Genomic DNA, 22,293 nt, shown 5'->3' with positions numbered 1-22,293 from the left:
AAACAACAAACAAAACAAAACCAAACCCACCTGTGGCTTTAAGCTGTGGGTTAGTGGTGGTGACAACAGCAGTGGGACGTGAACACAGAACTGATGTTTAGATGTCAGGAAATGTCTCAAAAATGTTAACACATCAAAGGATAAAGTTTGTATGACAATCTGAGTCGATGAATAGAAATTATAAAATCTTTATAGTTTCACCCATGAAAAATTAATATACTTGAAAAATTTTGCTAGACAGCAAAATTAATTTCTCCTGGGCTGTTTGATTTGTTGCTGGATTGCGGGTGCTTTTCTTTGAAGTGTGGTCTAGAGTTTTGGTCTGTAGGCCCCATGTGTAGTGAAGGTTTAAGATGTCCTTCCCTTTCTGTCATCACCTCCGTCCCCAGCTTCCTGGCCTTTGCTCTCCTCCTTGCCAGGTCTCCTCTTATCCTCCTCTGTGCCTTGCCTCTCCCCCTAAACAAAACAGCACGCTCAGTTCTCCCGACTCTCGACTTTCTAGCGTCCCCGTTGGCATCGTGCCCTCCGTGTCCGCATCTGGGTCTTAAGACCGTGCTGTGGACACGTGCAGCAGTCCAACCACAGAAGCTGCTTCTGGTTTCGACTGAGCGAGCTGCAACTGAGAGGCTGTTCCACCTTTCCCATTGTTAGCCAGTGGCCGCCTTGTCCCAGGCGCCTGCTGCCATTCTGAGTGTCCTGCCCTCGAGTTAGGCGGTTCCTGCTTCCGAAGAAGCCGCTTATACTTGGCTACCATCGCTTACTGTTATGTGTTCTTTCATTTTGATTTCATGAGGTGTTTGCCTCTTACCCTTTCTCGCCTGTCACCCTGTTTTCTGTACACTGTACTCACGGCTGTGCACTTGACACAGTAGCTTTGCAGGTGTGAACTCACCGTGCCAGTCCTGCACCCTACTCAGGTCTGCGAAGACCAGAGAGAAGTGACACAGTTGTGTTTTTCCTTAATATCAAAGATCACTTTGTACCAGTACATGTTTGGAAATAAACTTGTGTGGTGGGCACTTGCAAGGCTTCCTGAGGGCCAGTGAGTGTGCCAGCGGCGCCCAGCCTGTCCGGATGCTGCTTTGCCACTCTGGACTTCAGCCTCCCTCCATCTCCAGTCACTCACTTCCCTTTCTGCCTGTCTGTGCCGCTTCTGTGTGGCCTCTGGTGGATGCTGTGTCTGTGCTGAGTCCTCTAGAGGACTGGGGTAGGGGTGCTGTGTGCTGAGTCCTCTAGAGGACTGAGGTAGGGGTGCTGTGTGCTGAGTCCTCTAGAGGACTGGGGCAGGGGTGCACATCTGCTGGGGATTGCACAGGCTTTCTAGAAGAGAACTGCTCATGTTTCTAGAAGGGAACTGTTAAGTTTGGGTAAACTGCTTATAAACAGTATTGGGAAATGTTTTGCTCTGTGGACAGCTGAGTGTTGAGTTGCTTCTGTGAGTCAGTCATAGAGTCACTCTCAGCTATGCTGTAGTCCCCAAATGGACATTAGATACTGAGTACAGGGGCCTTATAGTTAAGTCCAGGCAAGTGCCTGCCAGGAACTAGTCTAAGTAAGAGTTGCAGATCCCAACGCTGTGCTGATGTGGCGCAAAGGAACGCTTTCTGAGTGGTGGTGAGGTGTGGCGTCAAAGCTGCACCAGCCACTTTGTGAAGTTTTGTGTGTAGATGGTCCCTGGCATTGTAAGTATTTTGATTTTACAGATCCACAAAAGTGACGTATCTTTAGTAAAGACCCTCATTCAAGTTTCGAGTTTGGATTTTTTCCCAAGCGAGCTGTATGCAGTGCCGTCTTTTTTTCCCTCTTTTTTTCTTTCTGACACTGGATAGGGGCGGAAACCGATTAACCGTGAGCTCAGGAGGAAAGACAACCAGCACCTCACAGTTTACAGAGAATTCAAACTAGGACACTCTGTCTGTTAGGTTGCAGTGGTTTGGCTTGGAAGTATTCCTCAGAGAAGTTGCTGAGAGGGCCTTCGTGCCCGGTGTGCGACTCTTCTAAGAGTCTTCTAAGAAGCGTGTAACTGTTAAGAGGCGGGACCTGTCCTTAAGGTGTAATGACCCCTAGCCCCCATTTTCCCTTCTCCTCTCAGAACTGGCCAGGAGGGCCCCCCCCCACAGGCCCATGGCATTGGCCTGTCGATCCCAGCCTGAAGCCGAGAGCCTCAGTGGGCGCTTCCTCTGGTAGCGGAAAGCTGGACGATGACGTGGTTAGCACTCTTCCTTTCTGTTTCTGTTTTTGAGACATAGCTGCATATATCTCACGTTGGCCGCGATTTCACTGTGTGGCACAGGGTGACCTTAAACCTCTGTGCCTCCTGCCTCTACCTCTCGGCTCTTGTGCTTATAGGCATATCCGCTATGCCATTTGTGTGACTCTGGGGCCCCAGCCCAGGGCTCTGTGCAGGTGCTCTACAGTCTTTTAAATGTGTGTGTGTGCATGTGTGTGCGCATGCCACAGTTTGGGTGTGTGTGTGTACATGTGTATGTGTGTACATGTGTATGTGTGTGCATGTGTGTGTGCATGTGTGCCGTAGTTGGGTGTGTGTATACATGTGTGAGTGTGTACATGTGTATGCATGTGTGTCTGTGTGCATGCGTGTGTGCCATAGTGTGGGCACAGGTCATAACACAGCTTTGGGGAGTCAGTTCTGTGCTTCCACCTTGTGGTCCTGTGGGTTGACTATGCTTTTGCACACTGAGCTACCTCACTAGTCCTTCTACGCACTTTTAACTAACGGTGTCATATGTTCACAGTGGGTTCACTGCTGTGTAACCTGTCATAAATGGAGGAACATCTCAGTAAGTTATACTTTCACATACCAAAATTATACATTAAATAATTGTTTTTTTAAAAAATAATTTCATATTGCTGTTTTTGTTAAGTATGAAAAATTGTAGCTCATGGTTAGGAGCCCTCTTTCTTTTTTTGTGTGTTCATCAGGGCAAGACTCTTATTTGGCCTATAATTTGCATAACATTAAATATGTTCCCATGACAGCATACCATTTGAAATGCTCTTTTAAGACTATCTGAGGGCTGGAGAGGTGGCTCAGAGGTTAAGAGCACTGTCTGCTCTTCCTGAGGTCCTGAGTTCAATTCCCAGCAACCACATGGTGGCTCACAACCATCTGTAATGAGATCTGGTGCCCTCTTCTGGCCTGCAGGTGTACATGCAAGCAAAACACTGTATGTACTAGATAAATAAATCTTTAAAAAAGAGAGAGAAAAGAGAGAATATCTAGTCCTGTTGGTGGGCACCACAGAAACAACACAAAAGGAATTGACTGCAGGACTTATTTGTTTGTTTATGTCTGTCTGTCTGTCTGTCTTTCTTCCATCTATCTACTTATTAATTTACTTGAGATAGGGTCTCTCTCTCTCTCTCTCTCTCTCTCTCTCTCTCTCTCTCTCTCTCTCTCTACCTCTCTCTCTCTCTCTCTCTCTCTCTCCACGCTGGCCTTGACTTGATGGAGAGCTACCTGCCTCTGCCTCCTGAGTGATATATTCTGGCAAAAGACTCTGGCTATAGTGTCCTGAAAAATTGAGTTAAATTCAGAAGTATGAGTGAGTTTATTAAAAAGTAATAAACTGCCAAGCATGCTGGCACATTCCTTTAGCCTCCCTTTGGGAGGCAGAGGCAGGAGGAGTCTGACTTCAAGGCTAGCCTGGTCTACAAAGTAAGTTCCAGGACAGCCGAGGCTACACAGAGACCCTGTCTCTAAGGATAGCTCCTGGTGAAAAGTATTTGTTACACTTGCAAGAAAAGATGGCTCAGTTCCCAGCGCTATATATAGAGCTAATAGAAACACTTTAAAAGTGGAAATGTATTTTCTCCATTGGGTTGAAATTAAAGTACTCAGTTACATGTGCTGTGCTGACAGTCCTCCTATAATAGAGTGTAAACGGACACGAACTCTAGGTTATTTAGTTTTCAGTATTTATATGTTTAGCTATTTTCTTATTGAAGCACATGCATGTGTACAAATTAGCATGTTCAGGGAGGCTTCTGTAGTTTTTACAATACCTGCAAATTAGAAACCATGTCCAATATTAGGAAAATGGTTCAATAGCTTGTTTGCTAGTTACTAGGAGTTTTGGCAGCAGTTAGAAATTGAAATAGACTGTTCAAAAATCGATAAAACCAGGTGAAGAATAATCCATAGTGTGAGTAACTAAGGGAGTTACCAAGAAAACTCTGAACATACTGTTATGTCACATATTCACGTGAAAATGTTTATGGGGGTCCAGAAGGCTGTGTGAAGGCTGGGGATGGGGTGGGAGGCACTGAAAGGCCTGTTGAGTAATGGTTATCAATGGCTATTTGCTCCCTTACTATGTAAGCTTTAAAACTTGTCTTCGATCAAGCATATATATGTGTACATAACTTGAGTAAAAAAATTAAGAAGGTCTTTTCCTGCATAGCGCACACGGGGCTGTCGGTGAGGCTGTAGAGGTACTTTGAGATGCCATGACTTTTGCTGACGACCCGTGTTTTATTAGAGCTGTGTAAACTAGTGCAGGTCCACCACGGTCACTGTCCTTATGGGCTCTTTCTCATCCCTTTGTTTTGCTTTGCAATTCCTGTATTTCTTTTCTTTTCTTTTTTGTTTTTTTGAGGTTAAAACACTGTTGTGTGAATTCTCTTAAAAACAGACAGCACATGCTTGAATTTGAGTTTGGATAGGTCAAGCACATGTTGCTCGTACCTTTCTTTTTTTTTTTTTTTAAAGATTAAATGTAAAATGGACAAGGCTCTAATGTGAGTATTTAAATGTGTCTCAGAATTTTCTGGTTCCTGTGTTATGATACTGAGCTCTTTAGTTCTGGGCTTTAATTTGAGGCTGGCGCTGACCTGATGCTGCGCAGGGAAGGCCACACGTTGCATCCCTCTGTTCAGTTCCTCTAATTATCCCCACTTCCTGGGGAGCCTGCTCAGAACTGGCCACGGGTGTGCCTGTTACTAAAACACTGGGCTACCCTGGTCCCATGTAGTGAGGTAGATTTTGGTATCAGATTTATGCACGGATGAACCGAAGAGGGGATACAGGTGTGTTGTGGAAATCGCCTGGTTAGGCGTGCATAATAAATGAAGTCATGGGTAACACAGGCCCTGGTTTTTTTGTTGTTGTTGTTGTTGCATGTTGCTTTTTAGTGCATATTTGAAGAGTAATTCGATTCTCTGGATAGCTCTGAAAGAACCAGATTTACAGTTTTGTCTCCGCTTATGGGTGATTGTAATTCTTTTCACAGAGCATCTGTTAATGCAGGGATTTGTCTCCTTAGGTTCATGTGAAAATGGCGGATGAGGCTGTCTGTGTTGGCCCTGCTCCCACCAGTAAAAGCTACCTCAACATGGATGCCATCATGGAGGCCGTTAAGAAAACCAGGGCCCAAGCTGTGAGTCTGGGTGAATCCTCTCTCCTGCAGCTGTTTCATATGCAGAAAGCTGGAGTCTGTATTAGAAAAAATAAGAAAGAGTGATTGAAAACGCTGTTGCAGTTAGTTCATGTCACACAAAATGTGGCCGGATTCGCTACTGGAAATGAAAGGCTTTGTAGCATCTGGCAGTGTTGGTGGCTGATGCTGCAGGTGGCTGCTGGGTTCAGCTCGCACACGAGGGCGCAGCTTCAGCTCACTTCCACATTTGCCAGGAAGAAAGAAATCCCAATTAGTTTTGAGTTATTAACCCTTTCAGTGTAATAAGAGCTTTACAAACAAACAAAAAGGAAACCTCCAACTTCTGTACTGTAAGTCTCAGTTCCAGAGTAGTCATTAAAAATTGTGCACACGCGGTTGCACTGCTAGAAATGAAAACAGCGTATCTGCTAGTTGTCTCAGTGTGTCAACAAAATGCTAATAACTCAACACTGGTAAATCCTTTCTCCACCCCTAACTTGGGTTGAATGGAGCAGAATCCAAGGGGAAAAAAACCTGATTTCTGACATCAGGTATAGTAGGTTTTGATCTTTGCTTTTAACCAGAGAAGTAACTTTACATTTATTGTTAAAAGCAGAATTATCTCCACGGTCAGGTGAAAGCAGGCAGCTTCTGGCGCCAGCCTAGAGCCTTTAGAAAGAAATGTTTTAAATAAAACCCCTATTCTATGACTCCATATAGTGGGTGCTTATAGTGCATTAACACTTAACAGAAGTGAAAGTGGTTTTAACCCTCGCTTGTCAGAAGTCTCCGGTGAGATCTTCTGTTCAATGAAATGCTGTGGTGAAGGTCTTCCGCTGCTGTGCAGTGTTTAAATTATTCTTGTACCATGTCCATGACACTCGGTTTGGGTTCAATCATCAGGTTTATAGCAGTTTCAGGTTCCAACCCTGGCTCCCTCAGGAAGCCAGACTTTCAGCAGAATCATTTAGTGCAGATTGCTGCAACACTGGCTGATGCTAGCGTGGCTGGTGGCTGGCCATGTGACACGGTGAAAAATGGCTTGATCGGGACACGGGTTAGACTGCACCCTGTGGCTTATGGGGATGATGGCACAGGAACTGTGGATGGCCAAACGTGGAGTGTGGCGAGAAAGGGTACTACCAGACCAACACAAACAGATGGCACAAAGAGCAAGTCAGACCAGACCTCCCTGTGGGCGCAGCTTGACAACGGCTCTGGGATCAGTGGAGCACCTTGTGCCACTGGGAATAAGATGTGTGACTTAGAGCTTGGCTTTATTTGCTTACTTAGGCAGAGTCTTTCCACATAGCCCTGGTTGACCTGGAAATCACTATGTAGACCAGGCTGGCCTCAGACTCACAGTCGGCTGGCCTGTTTGGGCTAGGATTAAGGGTGTGTGTCAGTACACCAGGCAAGCCTGGCCTTAGAGAGCAGCTGTTCTTGAGTTTTCTCTGTTTTCCAAAGATTGGTAGATTGTCACTCTTTGGCCCACTAGCCCTTGTGAAGTCTTTTATATTTGTTGCCCAGACTCAGAGTAAGTCAGGTGAGTTTCTATTGGATAGAGTGGCCCAGGGCAGCGGGGCAGGTGCGTAGGTGCTGTGGTGGCCCAGGGCAGCGGGGCAGGTGCGTAGGTGCTGTGGTGGCCCAGGGCAGCGGGGCAGGTGCGTAGGTGCTGTGGTGGCCCAGGGCAGCGGGGCAGGTGCGTAGGTGCTGTGGTGGCCCAGGGCAGCGGGGCAGGTGTGTAGGTGCTGGTGGCCCGCTGATAGGCAAAGGAGGGCTTTGATTCTCTACTCAGAAAAGTGCAATAGAGCTGGTCAGTAAAGATGTCACTTTCAACACACGTGAGCAGTGAAGAGCTTGTGGCTTAGACAGATTTATAGTATAACAAAGTTAAAAGAACCTTCTGTTTTCGATCCTAAGGTACACCCAGGTTATGGATTCCTGTCAGAAAACAAAGAATTTGCAAGGTGTTTGGTAAGTCTGTCACAAGCCGGAAATGATTGTCTCATTGCGAAAAGCAGTGTCCAGGCATGTGTCGCCCATGTTGGACTCCAGAATTACAGAATCTTAATTGATTTACTGACTTCTTGATGGTTGTTAAAAGTGAATGTTTTCACCCTGTAATCCAGGTCTTGATAAACAATTGTAGGAATGGAGAAGAATTAAAGTCACCATTCTGATCAATTCGTTGATCTTTGAATTTTAAAGTTAAAAAATTCAAACTTTAAAACGTAAATTTGTGGCTGGAGAGGCTTGGTGGGTACGAGTGTGCGCTACACTGTTGTTGGAGGAGACCCAATGTGGCGTCTAGCAGCCCTGCCAGCTCTACAGGACACGGTGCCCCCTTCTGGCTCCTGTGGGCATCTGCATCCTGTGCACATACCTCACGCAGACACGCACATACTTAAAGACATAAATAAATGTTTATGTAAGAAGGCCAGGCCGCTCACTGACTTACTGCAGTTATTTATTGTTATACCAAGAACACAGGAAACGAGGCCAGAAGATTTAATTTCCCTTCCATTTTTATTCCAAACTGTGGCACTTATGATCAGATCCTATTGGCTTTATTATGTGGAAAGTGCTTTTAAATGGTCTGAATTTTGTCCTCGTAGCACCATTGACCTACGTTGACCTATATTTGCATCAAATGATTTTTTAGATATATTTATAATTATTCTTAAGGTGCCACTGAAACCTAAGGTTTTAGGAACTAAAATATGATTTTGATTAATGTTAGAACGTTTCTGGCTATTGCATTATGTCAGATATTAAACTATTATAATTATTTTTTTGTTTTGTGTTTCAAGACAGGGTTTCTCTGTGTAGCCCTGGGTGTCCTTGAACTCACTCTGTAGACCAGGCTGGCCTCAAACTCACAGAGATCCGCCTGCCTCTGCCTCCCAAGTGCTGGGATTAAAGGCCTGCGTCTCCACACCAAACCTCAACAATTTTCTTATTGTAACATGTTAGACCTTTCCCTCCCACTTTGTGATCTGTACTTTGTGCTATGGAGCATCATTGTAAGTGCATTTATTATTTTCTAGATGAAATCCAAAACTCTACGTTTAAGTTTTAACAGTTCTTTAGAGCTCAGAATTAGAGTCTAGAATTGTTTATTGTAACTCATTTACTTTATAGATTATAAGCAAAGCCCAGGGGCTGGAGAGGTGGCTCAGCAGTTAAGAGCACCGACTGCTCTTCCAGAGGACCCGGGTTCAATTCCCAGCACCCACTTGGCCACTCAGAACTGACATTATCACACAGACATACTTTCAGGCAAAATTTCAAGGCACATAAAATTTAAAAAGAATATTAAAAAACAAAACACCACCACCAACAGCAAAACAAATATTCAGGGTGGTGCCCACCGAGAAGAGTTAGATGGATGTGTGTAAAGGGTTAGATTATACAAGGTATAGTGCTGTGTCTCCTAGTTTTTCTTGTGTATACCTCTTTTCTTTGTATCCTTCTGGAATGTTCATGAAAGTTTTGCAATAATTGAGGGTTGGAGAGGTGGTTCAGTGGTTAGAGCGCTTGTTGCTCTTATGTTCTCTTGTAGTCTTTTTTAAAATTTACATCTCTTTATAAATAAAGTTTTATTGAAACCCACTCATGCCCATTCATTTATGTATTTGTCTATGGCTGCTTTTGTCCTGGAATAACAGAGGTAAGTGGCCTGCGAAGCCCTAAAGTATATGCCGGATAGCCTTTTTAGAAGTTGGTAGCTCCAGATAAAGGTGACTGCTTGAGTGTCAGCGTGGTCATTCAAGTGTTTAGTCATTAAAGACACTTCTTCGGCATTTCCGTCCAAGGCATCTGAGGTTATGAAAATGAGTCAGATGTGAGCCCTGCTCTTCAAGGCTTCACACCCATGCTGCGAAGAATACCTAGGTGATTTTAATTCAGAAAAGAAATTGTTGTGAGACATCAAATTTACTCTAGTGAAGACAAAGTGGTAATTTACGCTTGGATACTCACGTTAGAGGAGAGAGTGTAGAAAGACCCACGGCCTTTTCCTGTCTCCCTGAGTTTTTTGTTAATCTTACCTGCGCCCGCCCCCCCCCCCCATTTCCCTTTACCAACAGCGCTGTTGCTGCCTCTCTTCCGTCACATGCTTTCCACACAGTTACGTCCTGCACACTGCATTTTCTGTATCTTTCTAGTGACGTGGATGCTGTTTTCTTTTTCTTTCTTTCTTTCTTTTTTTTTTTTTTTTTTTTTGGTTTTTCGAGACAGGGTTTCTCTGTGTAGCCTTGGCTGTCCTGGACTCACTTTGTAGACCAGGCTGGCCTCGAACTCACAGCGATCCGCCCACCTCTGCCTCCCGAGTGCTGGGGTTAAAGGCGTGCGCCACCACGCCCAGCTGTGGATGCTGTTTTCTATCAGCTTTCTAGAATACTAAAAGTAAATTAAAAATTTAAAAAATTTCTTATTGGGTATACTGTTCTCCATGTTACGTTAAAATTGTTTCTGTTTTAGCCTCTCATTGTTGGCCTGCAGGGCCTTGCTTTTTGTCTGTCTCAGCTTCTTCTGTCTTCCCTAGTGATTCTAACATGGTAATTTCAGTGAACATTAAAAAATTATTGAAGAAAAGCCAGGTGCCGTGGCGCACACCTGTAATCCCAGCACTCGGGAGGCAGAGGCAGGTGGATCGCTGTGAGTTTGAGGCTAGCCTGGTCTATAAAGTGATTCCAGGACAGCCAGGGCTACACAGAGGAACCCTGTCTTGAAGAATAAAAGAAAAAAAATATCGAAGACTTCAGATTGAGAATTAAAAGGCATTTGGCTTACAAAAGCACTTTCTTCTCATCACAAAAAGACTGGTTCGGATCCAAAAGACTGTTGATGCTTTTCTTTGCTTTGAAAGCTTGTAGCTCACAATTAAGACTCCCTCTTCCTGTCTTGTGTGCAGCAGGGTAAGAACTTTATTTGGCCTATAATTTCCCAAATATCAAATACGTGCCCCCAGAGTGGAACATTTTAGATGATCTTTTGAGAGTGTCTGGTCCTGTTGGTGAGTGCTTAGAAATTGCACAGGGCGTTGGCTGCAGGCTATGGTGTGTCGGGTGTGTCGTCAGAACACTGCTTGTGCGATGATGGTTTCCCACCTGGGTACTGTATATTCTTAGAAATTGGCCGACTTCCAGTGCCACTGTGGTGGAATGATACATTGGTGGCAATTTTGGTGAGAAAGTCTAGCAGATGTTAAATCTCTTTCTGTGTGAGCGTGTGTGAGCGTGTGTGTATGAGCATGTATGGGCGTGTGTGAGTATGTGTGTGAGCGTGTGTGTGTGTGTGTGTGTGTGTGCATGTGTGAGCGTGTGTGCGTGTGTATGAGTGTGTGTGTGTGTGTGGGTGAGCATGTGTGAGTGTGTGTGCATGTGTGTGAGCATGTGTGTGTGTGTGTGTAGCATGTATAAGCATGTGTGTGTGTGTTGGGGATAGAATCTAGGACCTTGTTTATACTAGGCAAATATTCTGTTGATGATCTATACCCTCAGACCCTAAAATCTGTAGTTTTAATTTGATACTGTGAAGATACCTTATGTTTAGAATTTAATCAAATACGGAGATTTTCCTTGATTTCTGGTTTATTTATTGGCAAAGACCAATGACATTTTTTAACAGAGTAAACATTTGTGGTTTCACATTTAATATATTTCATGTAATGTATATAACTGAAATTATTTAATATTTTCTGAATACATGATATATATTTGTATTAGATAGCAGACAGTGGCTCGGCACAGTGGTCTATGCCATTAGTTGCAGCACGTGGGTGACAGAGGCCAGCCTGGTGGACGTGGAGAGTTCCAGGCCAGAGCTGCATAGCAGGACCCTCCGTAGGACGAACGACGGGCATAATGGCCACCAAGTGTAATGATCTGAGTTTGGTCCCTGAGGCCCACATGGTGGAAAGAGAGAACCAACTCCTTCATTTGTCCTCTGGCTTCCATAAGCACGTGATAGCACGCGTGCCTGCACATATGTACACACCCACAGGAAATACACAATAAAACTGTCCTGGAGCATACAGTAAGCCAATTCCCCGATACTCACAAGTGTGCATTTCCATACCTGCCTGGGGATGCAGCACAACAGTGGTAGAACACACGACGGGGCCATAGGGTTAATCTTAAGTATGGGCCCAAACCCTCAAACATACTTTTTTTTAAGCATCATTGAGTATATACCTGTGTGTGTGTATGTATGTATGTATGTATATGTTTATTATGTGTGTGTGTGTGTGTGTGTGTACCAGGCTGACTTTGAACTCAAAGAGACTTACCTGCATCTGACTCCCATGTGCCATTGCACACCTTTCCAGGCAGCCATATTGTTGAGGTAAGCACCACTCCTTGCTTCAGTTCCTGCCCTGTGTTGACTGCCCTCTAAGATGCACTGTTACCTGCAAGAGAAAGCCACACCCCCTCATCTCCCTGAGCTGCTGTTGTGCCTGTCACAGTGACAGAAGCATCTTCCTAAACACACACTGAGGCTTCCTCATGCTGTGCTGACCTGCCCAACCATCAGCTTCTTGCATTGCTGTTGACTAAGCTCTGCTTTGTGTAAGCTCTTGACTTGTGTAAGCATTGGGGCCATTGGCCCAATTGTTTTCTAAGTGAAAATGTAAGTGGTGCAGAAAAAATAATTATATGTATTACACGATGAATTTTTCCTATGTTTGCTTTTTAATGTCTTTGTCTTTTTCTATGTTCATCCATCAACCCACCATTTTAAATTTTGTACTTTAAAATGTATATAACTGTCAGTTCCAAACCTGTTCAGTTTAGTAGCTATTAAAAAAAAAACAAACACACAGTTCAATACTTGTTTACAGTTGCTTATTTACATTTTTAGTAAAAAAGTTTTATTAAAATATACTAATATTCAATACAGTGCACCCATAGTAACTTCATCACCACAGTTGGGAGGAAGGGTATGTCTTGTGGCTGCCAACATCTCTCCCTCCCCTTCCTTCCTACGCCTTCGCCTTTCCCTCTGGGTGACTGGGATCCGCTTTGTGCTATTGTAGGTTGTTTTGCTTTGGTAGAATTTTAGACAGATGTAATCAAACTGGATGTCTTCTCTCTCTCTCTCTCTTTTTTAGCTCAGCAAACTTATTTTGGTTTTTAAAATTTTTTAATTTTCTTTATTAATTCATTCAGATTACATCTCGATTGTTATCCTGTCACTTGTATCCACCCATCTCTCCCGCTTTCACCCTATTCCCCTCCGCTAGGTCTATGACCGAGGGGGACCTCCTCCCTCACTATATGGTCACAGCCTATCAAGTCTCATCTTGGTAGCCTGCTTATTCTTTCTCTGAGTGCCACCAGGCCTCCCCACCAAGGGGAAGGTGGTCAAATATGGGGCACCAGAGTTCATGTCTGAGTCAGTCCCCGCTCTCCACATAACTGTGGAGAATGTGCTGTCCACTGGGTAGATCAGAGTAGGGGTTTGCTACTTGTATTGTCCTTGGTTAGTGCAATAGTTTGAGCGGATTCCCCTGGGCCCCGATCCCAATGGTCGCTCCATGTTCTTGCTATACTCTGCCTTGCCGTGGAGTGCTCTTTTGTTATGACTTTGGTTTGAATTTGTCTGATGATCAGTGATTTAGTTGGGTCTGTATTATTGTGGAGTAAGTGGTATGGTATCCTTTGCATGGAGGCTCTTCTTCTGTCTCGTATTTATCAGTGCTAATGTAGTGAGTTTCCTCTTTGTTTCTTCAGTGCTAACAGAGGTTCATTGCCTCATGGTAGAGTTGTGTCCATAGACCCACCGTGAGTTGACAACACCGTAAGGCAGATGTCCTCAACCTTCCTAATACTGTGACCCTTTAATACAGCTCCTCACATTGTGGGGACACTATAATTTTGCTACTGTTATGAATCATATATAAATATCTGCTATGTGACCCCCCCCCAAGGGGTCTTGACCTATAGGTTGGGAACTGCTGCCATAAGGGAAAGTGAACTGAATCCCTGTGGCCTCTCAAACGTGGCACTTCAGCAGCGTGGGACACTGTGGACCACAGGGTTTCTCTATGTGGCCTCCCAAACATGGCGGTTCAGCAGCATGGGACACTGTGGACCACAGTGTTTCTCCCTGTGGCAGTTCAGCAGCGTGGGACACTGTGGGCCTACAATGGTTCTCCCTGTGCTCTGTAGGTTGCTAGAGATCAGAAGCCCAAGTTCACAGTCCTGACCAGGCACTGGCTGAATGTTGGCTAGGGGCTGTCGTAGTCACGGCATTAGGGAATCATCTCTGAAAAGACTGCTTCTCACCGTGTGTGGTAAAAATTCTCTCATTTTGTAAGTCATGGTAAGCTTAGGCATTTTGTTACTGTGTTATTTTACTTTGAGTAAAGTAAGAGGTGGGTACTGTATGTTAATATTTATTTTAAATCTTAAAGTATAATGATTCGGTTTCTAATTCTAATGTTAAATTTTATGAAGCAAACACTATGGACTATGTAGAAAATGGGACATGTTTCAACTTTAAAAGCAATTCATTTAAACTTTCTTTAATTTGTGTAAAACTTTGTCTTTGGCTAGAAGAGTCAAATATAATAACCCCCCCAGTCTTATTTGAGCATGTTTGTACCTCTTTTCTCTCGTTAGCATTTGTGATTTGATTGCCACAGACATTATATGCGAACTTTGGTTGTTAGAGGCGGAAGTGCCTTTTAACCCTTTCTGCTGGGCTCTCTGATGAGGGAAGTTGTTGAGTTAAAGTTTGAAATGTAGAAAGGTCATTTTGAGAATTATGTTGTGTTTTTATGCTATGTTTTATGTTTAATTTTAATACTATTTTAGAGTAACTTTTTTCTGTTAAAACTGATTTTTATTAATGTATTTGTACTTATCCCCTAAGTTTAGGATTCAGTAGGAACGATTTCCAAGGAAAGTAGTAAGTTAAAAATTTCACTGGACTAAATGAAGTAACGTTAATTCTTACTGGCCAGCCCCACGTTTGTTCTAAAATGAAGCCTTTAAGTGCCTGTTGGACGCCGGGCCTCTGTGGCTGACTGGGCCTTACCTGAGGTTACTGCTGGGGCCTGAAACACCAGCTGGCACCGGCGTTTGGCAGGCTGCTGTGCTGGGCAAGTGGGGCGTGCACTCTGTGTCTGCTTGGCGTCCCCGCGCTGTGACATGTCTGCACGTGCACCAGTTCTTAGCCTCTCTTTTCAGCTCCTCACACACTGGATGCTAAGGGAAGTAAGAACATGTTACAGGCAGAAAGGCATGTGCTGCGTTTCTCAACCGTGGAGCTTTATTTATAAGGAACTGTTTTGAATAATCCGTGGCGGCTCTTACGTATGTTGTCACTGATAAGAATGCTGCTGTTCATTGCGGAAAATATGTAAAGTGTGAAAGCGGAACCGGTCATGCTTGTGTGGTAGCCGTGGAACGAGAGCGCATTGCGTTGGTGAAGCGTACGCGGCCTCAGCGCGTGGTCTAACTTACGGTGCCGTAATGTTCAGGAGGCTCAGCTGGTGTCAGTACTGCTGAGATACAAACTTAAACTAGTTTAAAAATAATTGCTGAGGCTGTGTGGCTGGTACCGAGGGATCCATTGTAGCGTAAGGTCCAGTGTCGGTTGTGTCTGAAGGTTTTCATTTAAGGAAATTTATAAAAGGAACTCTGGGCTGCCAGAGTGGCACAGGATGTGGGGTTCAGTGGTAACGCCTTCTGGGATAACAGTAAGAAAGCTTGGAGATGTTAGTGCTTTCTTCCATATCCAGCGCAAGGTCATTTTAGTCAATGCCCTTGATGTGTTCCCCTGTTGTTAAGATGTGAGTTTCACTTAGCTTCTTCCCTTACAGTTAATATGCTCAGGAGCAGAGAAACAGTACAGTGTTTTATTATGTTTTTTTTTTAATTGCTGGTGAACAGGAGCCAAACTGACTCAAACAGGATATGCTGTCTAAAAGGCCTAGCTCCTTCAGCTCAAGGTGTGTCATTATTGACTTAACATTATCACCACTAGAGCGGGAGGGGATGCACAGAGGGACATTGTCCTGGATGACGTCAGCTCTTAAAGTCAAACACCATACCCGGTACCCAGCTGTTAAAAAACCGTCACACAGCTGGACACAGTAGTGCATGCTTGGAATCCTAGCACTCGGAAGGCTGCTGAGAGTTCACGGCAGCCTGGGCTGTGTACATGTGTAGTGAGACAGTGCCTTAAAAGCCTCAGCAAGCCGTGGGAGTGGGGTGCCTCCGACTCTTTCACCTGCTCTTGGGGCCCTTTTCCTCCTGCTGGGTTGTCTCGTCCAGTCTTGGTGTGAGGGCTTGTGCCTGGTCCTATTGTAACTTGCTGTGCTGTGCTCAGCTGATGTCCATGGAGGCCTGCTCTTCGCTGAAGGGAAATGGAGGAGGAGTGGCCCTGGAGGAGAGGGGAGGGGAGGGGACTGGGAAGAGTGGGAACTGTGGCTGGGATGTCATATATAAGAAGAATAAATTAAAAAAATATAAAAAAGAAGAAAAAAGGCCTAAGCAAGCAACAACAAAAGCTGAGAGCTTAGCCTAGGGCATAGGCCCTGACTCCCAGTATTCCATAAAAACCTGATGCTCTGCACACATGCTGGTCCACTGCTTCTGCTGAGAGCCTTCGCCATGCTGTGCTGCTGCGATGTGTGCCTGGATTAGAACAGGCAAGGTGACCACTATCTCCAGGGCCAGTTAGTTGCCATGTATAAAAATACTGACTTTTGATTCATTTGTGTTTTATTTATAATAGAATACAAATTTGAGAAATGTAGTCTTAGTTTTTTCCTATTATTATATGCTTATTAATTCTTTAGCCTCACCATTTACTCTTGAGGCAGTTGAGGAAAACTGATGTAATAGAATTAGCAGCTTCCACTGAGAGTACATCTGAGTGTGCGAGTGTGCGTCTGTGTGTGAGTGTGTGTGAGAGTGTGTATGAGTGTGTGTGAGTGTGTGTCTGTGTGTTTGCATGAGTGTGTGTGTGACTGTGTGTCTGTGTGTGAGTGTGTGTGTGTATGTGTGTGTGTGTATTTGCCTGGAACCAAACAGGTGAAGGGCTTCACGTTCCCTGGCAAAGCGTAAGAATCTGTGTGGAGTGCTTCAGCAGGTAACACAATTACAAAGAGGCCATTATTTTGTTTACCTCAGCATCATCCTGGTGGAAATAGGTAGAGAGAGAAAATTGCACTGTTGATAGTCCTGGGAGGGACCCACGATGCTGTGGTGTCTCAGGTCTGTCAGCCCCGTGAGGCTTCCCAGATCTACCAGGTGCTTTTGAATGAGCCCAGCCAGTGAGATCCAGTCCAGTGAGAGAACCTCCTAGAATCATTTCTGGGTTGTATATCCAGGATTTCATTTTGCTTTCCTGGGCTGAAGTGTTATAGGAAGTTTTGTGTCAGGAGGGCCAGGGACAAGGCCTGAGCTGTTGTGGACACTTCCTTCTCAGCGGAACGCTGCATACTTGGTTCGTGCTGTGGGAGAATTTTAGACAAGACAGGTGAGAACCAGACTAGCCACACACATCCAGGGATGTGCCCATCCTGGGAGGTGACACTAGTTAGTGTCTACCCCGGCACTGTCCTTAGCAGTGGTAGCAGATGGGACCTGAGCTTTTGTGGAGTTCTTTTGCAGTATGGGAGGTTAAGAAGGCTAGACTAGATACCACAGCGAGTGCTGTGGAGAAAACCAAAGTCAATTATGTTGGCCCTAGTGTGACTTGGGTGTCTTGAGAGCTTTGAGGGTCCTGTTAGATCCTGCAGTGAAAACTTTGTGGCTCAAGTTTCCCCCTCTTCCTCTTCAGGATTGGGCAGCAGAGTTTTTTGTTGTTGTTGTTTTTGGTTTTTTGTTTTTTGTTTTTTTAGCATCCACATGATCTCTTATTCCAACAGATCCAACACAGAATCCAGATAAGAGAATTCAAGTGTCTTCTACTAAGTCAGATGTTAAAGAGATTTTCAAAAATGCAAAACATTTCCACTTTTTCCAACAAGCGTGTCATAAAATGTTATTTTTAACTGTTAGCATTAAGTTAGCTATTCTTTTCAAGTAAATACAACTTAAATATTTTTAATTAGGTAAATATTGATGCCACTTGTAGGAATCAGAACTTACCCAACATTGTCAAGTGTTAAAACAACAAAGCGATTCTGACTCCAACAGTCTGATAAATGCTGCACCAAGGTGACTGGTGGCCTTGGTAGGCCAGATGCCAAAAACATTCTTCCCCGAGAGGGCAGCCCCTGAGCCGAGGGAACAAGCCACATCCACTGTATCAGGACTGTTCTCTCAATTCCTGTCCCTCCACTTCGTCTCACAGGGCACGCAGAACTCCTGTGGTAAAACTGCTTCTATCTGTCCCTCAAAACGATAGAGACTTTTGGAGAGTTAACTCTCTGCTATTCACCTCAAACTAATTAGAGTTTAATGATGCTTGTGACCTATATTTCTATTAAATCATTTTTGCCTGAAAACAATCATGGATTTTTTTTTACATATGACTTTTAATGTAAGCGAGTATTCCACCATTCTTGCCTTATGAGCCTTTATACCTTTGAGTTTTAATTTGGCCCCTGTTTCTTATTACATTTATTTATTGTATTGCGGGAGTGCACATGTGGTCATAGGACAGCCTGTGAGAGAACAAGTGTTCTCTCTTTCTACTGTGAGGGTCTCAAGGGTTGAACACAGATTGCCATGCTTGGTGGCCAGTCCCTTTACTGAGCTATCCCATAGGCCCCAAGGAACCAACATTTGTTAGTATATAGATATTCCTTTAAAAAAAAAGATATCATCATTCCTGCTATCCTCCCTGTTTATAATGACATTTAAAGGCAGTAGTAGATAAAATAGTGAGTTGTAGAGAAAGACAAAAAGGCAGTAACGAGGCTATCTGAAACAGGAGTATGCATTCACGCCCCACTGGATGAGTCCTTTCCTTGTAACTGTTGAGCCAGGCACCTGCCCAGGCACTCAGCACTCTGCGTAAAAGCCCAAGGGGTGGGTGTAACGTTTCCTCTTTACAGGTGAAGCGGCAAGGTTGCTCAAGGTCACGCAGCTGCTGTGTCAATCACTGCTCTGTAGCCACCAGCCAGAGACTTCCGAAGAGTGTGTGGAGTGTGTCGCACAGGACAAACCCTCAGCGGGCCGCAGCACTCCTGCTTGCCCTTCTTTGTCCACAATGATTCTTCCCACCTCATGGTGTCCTTAGCCACACCCCACAGACCTGCCCAGAATCCTTACATGTTCTTCTAGAAGGCTAGAATTAGCAGGGAGAGGAGCAGAAGAGAGAGGGTGACAAGTGCACCGAAGAGCGAGAACCTGCTGGTGTGACCTGGCATGCGGTACCCGTATCCCTTAACCAAGACTGCACGTGTTGGAGAAACTGTCTCCTTAGACGTCCTGGCCAGCGTCGTTAGCAGCCCCACAAGGGCCGTTCCATCGTCCGGTGGGAGTCAGAGAGAGCAACGGGGGACGGGGAGCTGCAGATACTGCGTGTCATCAGACCAGAATGAGAAGTAAACGTCTGTGAGAAGCCAAAAACCAAGCCGTGCCACAGAAAAGCATGTGCTAGAGGAAGCGGGCATCTTTATCACCCGAGGAAGTGACTAAGTGATGGCCTCAGGGCGTTACATAGGTGTACTTCCGCACCCATGACTCTGCAGTGCTTGTGGCCGCTGAGGAAGGGCTCTACCACCGGCCTAACCTGGCAACCTCACCTGCTTCTGAGTAAGAGGATCAGGTGGTCTCCCCGATGGGGGAGGGCTAGAGTTCCTAGTGCACCAGTGGCTCCCTTTGGTGGATTACTATCAGCGTATATACAAAACGGTTTCATGTGTGCTTTTAAAATCCATAGAGATAGCCTAAGTATCATTCATTATCTTTGTTTTATAGACAATGGAATAATGGAATCTTTATATAGAAGTACAACAGTTTTTGGGGTTTATTTTAGTGTGTGTGTGTGTGTGTGTGTGTGTGTGTGTGTGTGTGTGTGTGTGGACAGCTTGTGGGAGTTGGTTTTCTCCTACCACTCAAGAATTCTGGGGCTCAAACTGAGATAATCATCTTTTGTGGCAAGCACCTTTCCTCACCGAGCCATCTGGCTGACCATATAAAATAATATCTTATTCAAGCTCAATATCTTATTCATCGGCAAGCCTGATGCCGAAAGAGAAAACAGCCAAGTTTTTAATATTTTTTATATAATGTTTATAATAATTATATTTTTGGAAGCTTTAAGAGTCTTGCGCTTTTCAGATCATCAGAGAAAGAAAAATGTACTGGTACGATGAATCCCTATTTGTGTCCATTGTATTCTTGAAAATCACTCACACTAAGTATACCTTCCATTAAAAACTTTATTATGAAAACCATCTATTAAAAGCGTCAACACTAGGGACTGTGGCTGGAGCGTAATAGCGAGACATTTATTTAGCTCCAGTCCTGGGCTCCACCCAGAAAGAAAAGTTTATACCAGATGTCTGCTTATCGCAGTTTTGATTTTTTTCAGTGTAAATTGCAGATTAGATTATGGTAACGAGGTTGTCATAGCACGTTCTGAGCTCCAGTAAATGAGCCCAGTTAGGTCAAATGTCTACTTGTTTTGGTGCCTTACATCATTAGTTAATAATACTTACAGTCTTTTGGAGAACGTACTTCTAAGCCTCTCGGAATCTTGCTGTGCTTGGGGAGTTTAGATCAGTAAGTTCACAGACTGAGTATACAGGCGGCTGAGTTGGCAAATAAGCCGACAGGCGAGCCCCTTGCTGCTGGGTGTCTCTTCCCACCACACAACCATAGAGGCTGTCTGCCTGCGTTGTTATGGGGTAGTGCTAACATTCACATCAATGCGTGTGTGCGCGTGCATGCACCTGCGCCTGCTTGTTTATGTGTGCAGCTGCCCAAAAAAGCCATAGGGTGTAGGATCCCCCAGAGCAGTAGCTTCCTGATGTGGGTGCTGGGAACTGAACCCTGGTCCCCGGCCATCTCTCCAGCTCCATGTCTCACAGATCGTAAGCAAAGCTGACCACATGCGCAGCTGTGCTGGGCACCACATCCTTAGCGCTGCGATGCGGAAATCTCTTACTCGCTCCCACTACTACTGTTGCCGTTTTGCAGCCAGTTTTAATTGACGTTGAATCATGCACACAGGGTAAGTAAAAAGGTTGCAAGCATCTAGCGAGCAGTTCCGAGTGCCCCGCCGGGCCTTGCAACCTGTGCTGCTGCTGCTGCTGCTGCAGCTGCTGCGGCCCGCGCTGCTCTCTGATTAGCGAAGCCGGATGAAGGTGCAGAGAAAGCGGCTGCAGCTCGCTCTTTCCTCCAGGCTCCGTCCGGTGACTGCCTCTCATTTCATCTTCCCCAAATCCCTTTTTCCTCACACCGCCAGGCTTTCCATGGAAGCAAGAATCCTGCTTATTACACGTGGGGCCTGAGACTTCCCTCGCTGCTTCTCCTCCGGCTCTTCAGCTCAGTTGACTGTTTCCAGATGAAGGGCGTGCTAGGCCTTGAGTCTCGCGGTTGTGGACGGCTGTGCTTCGGCTCGCTGGCTCGCTGTGGGGGTTATTTAGGGACCTGGCTTCCCAGGCTGTGGCCTGTGTTGTCAGACACAGGGGTGCGAGCTTTACCAACGTCAGCTGCGACCGTGTGTTAGCGACTTGACATTTTATAAGGAAGCATCTGTAGGACTCGGGGTTTTATTACAGGATGCTTTGTGACAGAGTGGAGTGGTGTGAGAATGCACCGGCCCATTTGCCCTGAGAACTTAGGTTTACTGCGAGAAAGTGGGCTTTAATGTACAGTGCGCATGTACCCGGCCTGCGTATTTGTGTACTTGTATTTGTAGTGCTAGCCGAAACGTCCAACGACTGTATAGAGAACTCAGTGATTAAGAGTACTACCCGCTCTTGCTCTGGCAGAGGATCTGGGCTCTGTCCCGAGCACCCACACCGGACAGTTCACACTGCTTACAATTCTAGCTCCAGGGGTCCTGGCACCTTCTTCTGGCTTCCACAGCAACCTGTATGCACACATTTGTCCATTCAGACAAGCAGACGCGCGCGCGCGCGTGTACACACACACACACACACACACACACACACACACACACACACACACACACACACTGAAAATAAATATAAACAGAAAATTTGTTCAGAACTCATGATTGTAATATAAGGTCAATGAATTTATACCACATCGTATTGAAAAACAAGTCAGATTGTTGGTGACGATTTTATGTTACTCCGCCCTCGGACCATTTTTGAAGGCATGATAAGCAAGCCGGTTAGTCTTTATATTAATTTCTGTTTGGTATAGTTTTGAAAGTGGAACAATGTTTTGGAAAATTTCTATATGTAAGAAGATAAAAATGCAGATCTTAAGAGTTTAAGTCTGATCATGTAGCCTTTGTAAAAGCATGATAGTAAATTTGACTCTGAGATAACCACTTGAAACTATTCACTTTGAATGCTTGCCAGATTAAAGCCATATGGAATTAATTCTGGAAAATCACTCTCACAGTTGTGAGATTTTAGAGACTTTGACTATTTAACTGCCGAAACTGTACATTCTGTGTCCATATCTGGTTAAATAAAATCTGTAAGTTTTTCTACCAGTTAGAGTTAAGAGTGACATCTGCTTTTAATTGGTGTTTTATTTTCTTCCAAGTCAGTAAAAATTTGGTAAGACATGAATTATCAAATTGTGCAGTGCTAAGCAGCTTGTCAGTTGTCAGTAAGCGCTGCCTCCAGCGGCTGGACAGGTGGGAAGTGTTAGGTGTTGTGGGTACCCAACAGTCTGGTTTTGGGTCTGGAGGGCTAAAGGTGATGGAGCCATTGCTGCTTTGCAGTGTCGGTTCCAGAGCGTGCATCCCTGGCCAGCCTTTGCAGAAGCTCGGA

General features: G+C 44.9%; 1 protein-coding gene across 3 annotated transcripts in view; it reads left to right on the top strand.

Moving 5' to 3' along the window:
- Nucleotides 1–22,293, top strand: part of PCCA (propionyl-CoA carboxylase subunit alpha) — a 305,003-nt gene that overhangs the window by 39,313 nt on the left and 243,397 nt on the right. For 2 of the 3 annotated variants that reach the window (XM_084767906.1, XM_084767905.1), the window contains exons 5-6: nt 5,286–5,399; nt 7,323–7,376. The exons of the other annotated variant lie outside the window; for it this stretch is intronic. In XM_084767906.1, the coding sequence (XP_084624032.1) occupies nt 5,286–5,399; nt 7,323–7,376 (168 nt within the window). The remainder of the gene's footprint in view (nt 1–5,285; nt 5,400–7,322; nt 7,377–22,293) is intronic. 3 annotated transcript variants of the gene reach the window in all.

Source organism: Acomys minous (assembly GCF_964271855.1).
Source record: "Acomys minous genome assembly, chromosome: 18".
Taxonomy (NCBI): domain Eukaryota; kingdom Metazoa; phylum Chordata; class Mammalia; order Rodentia; family Muridae; genus Acomys; species Acomys minous.
This window is presented reverse-complemented; position numbering and strand designations above follow the sequence as displayed.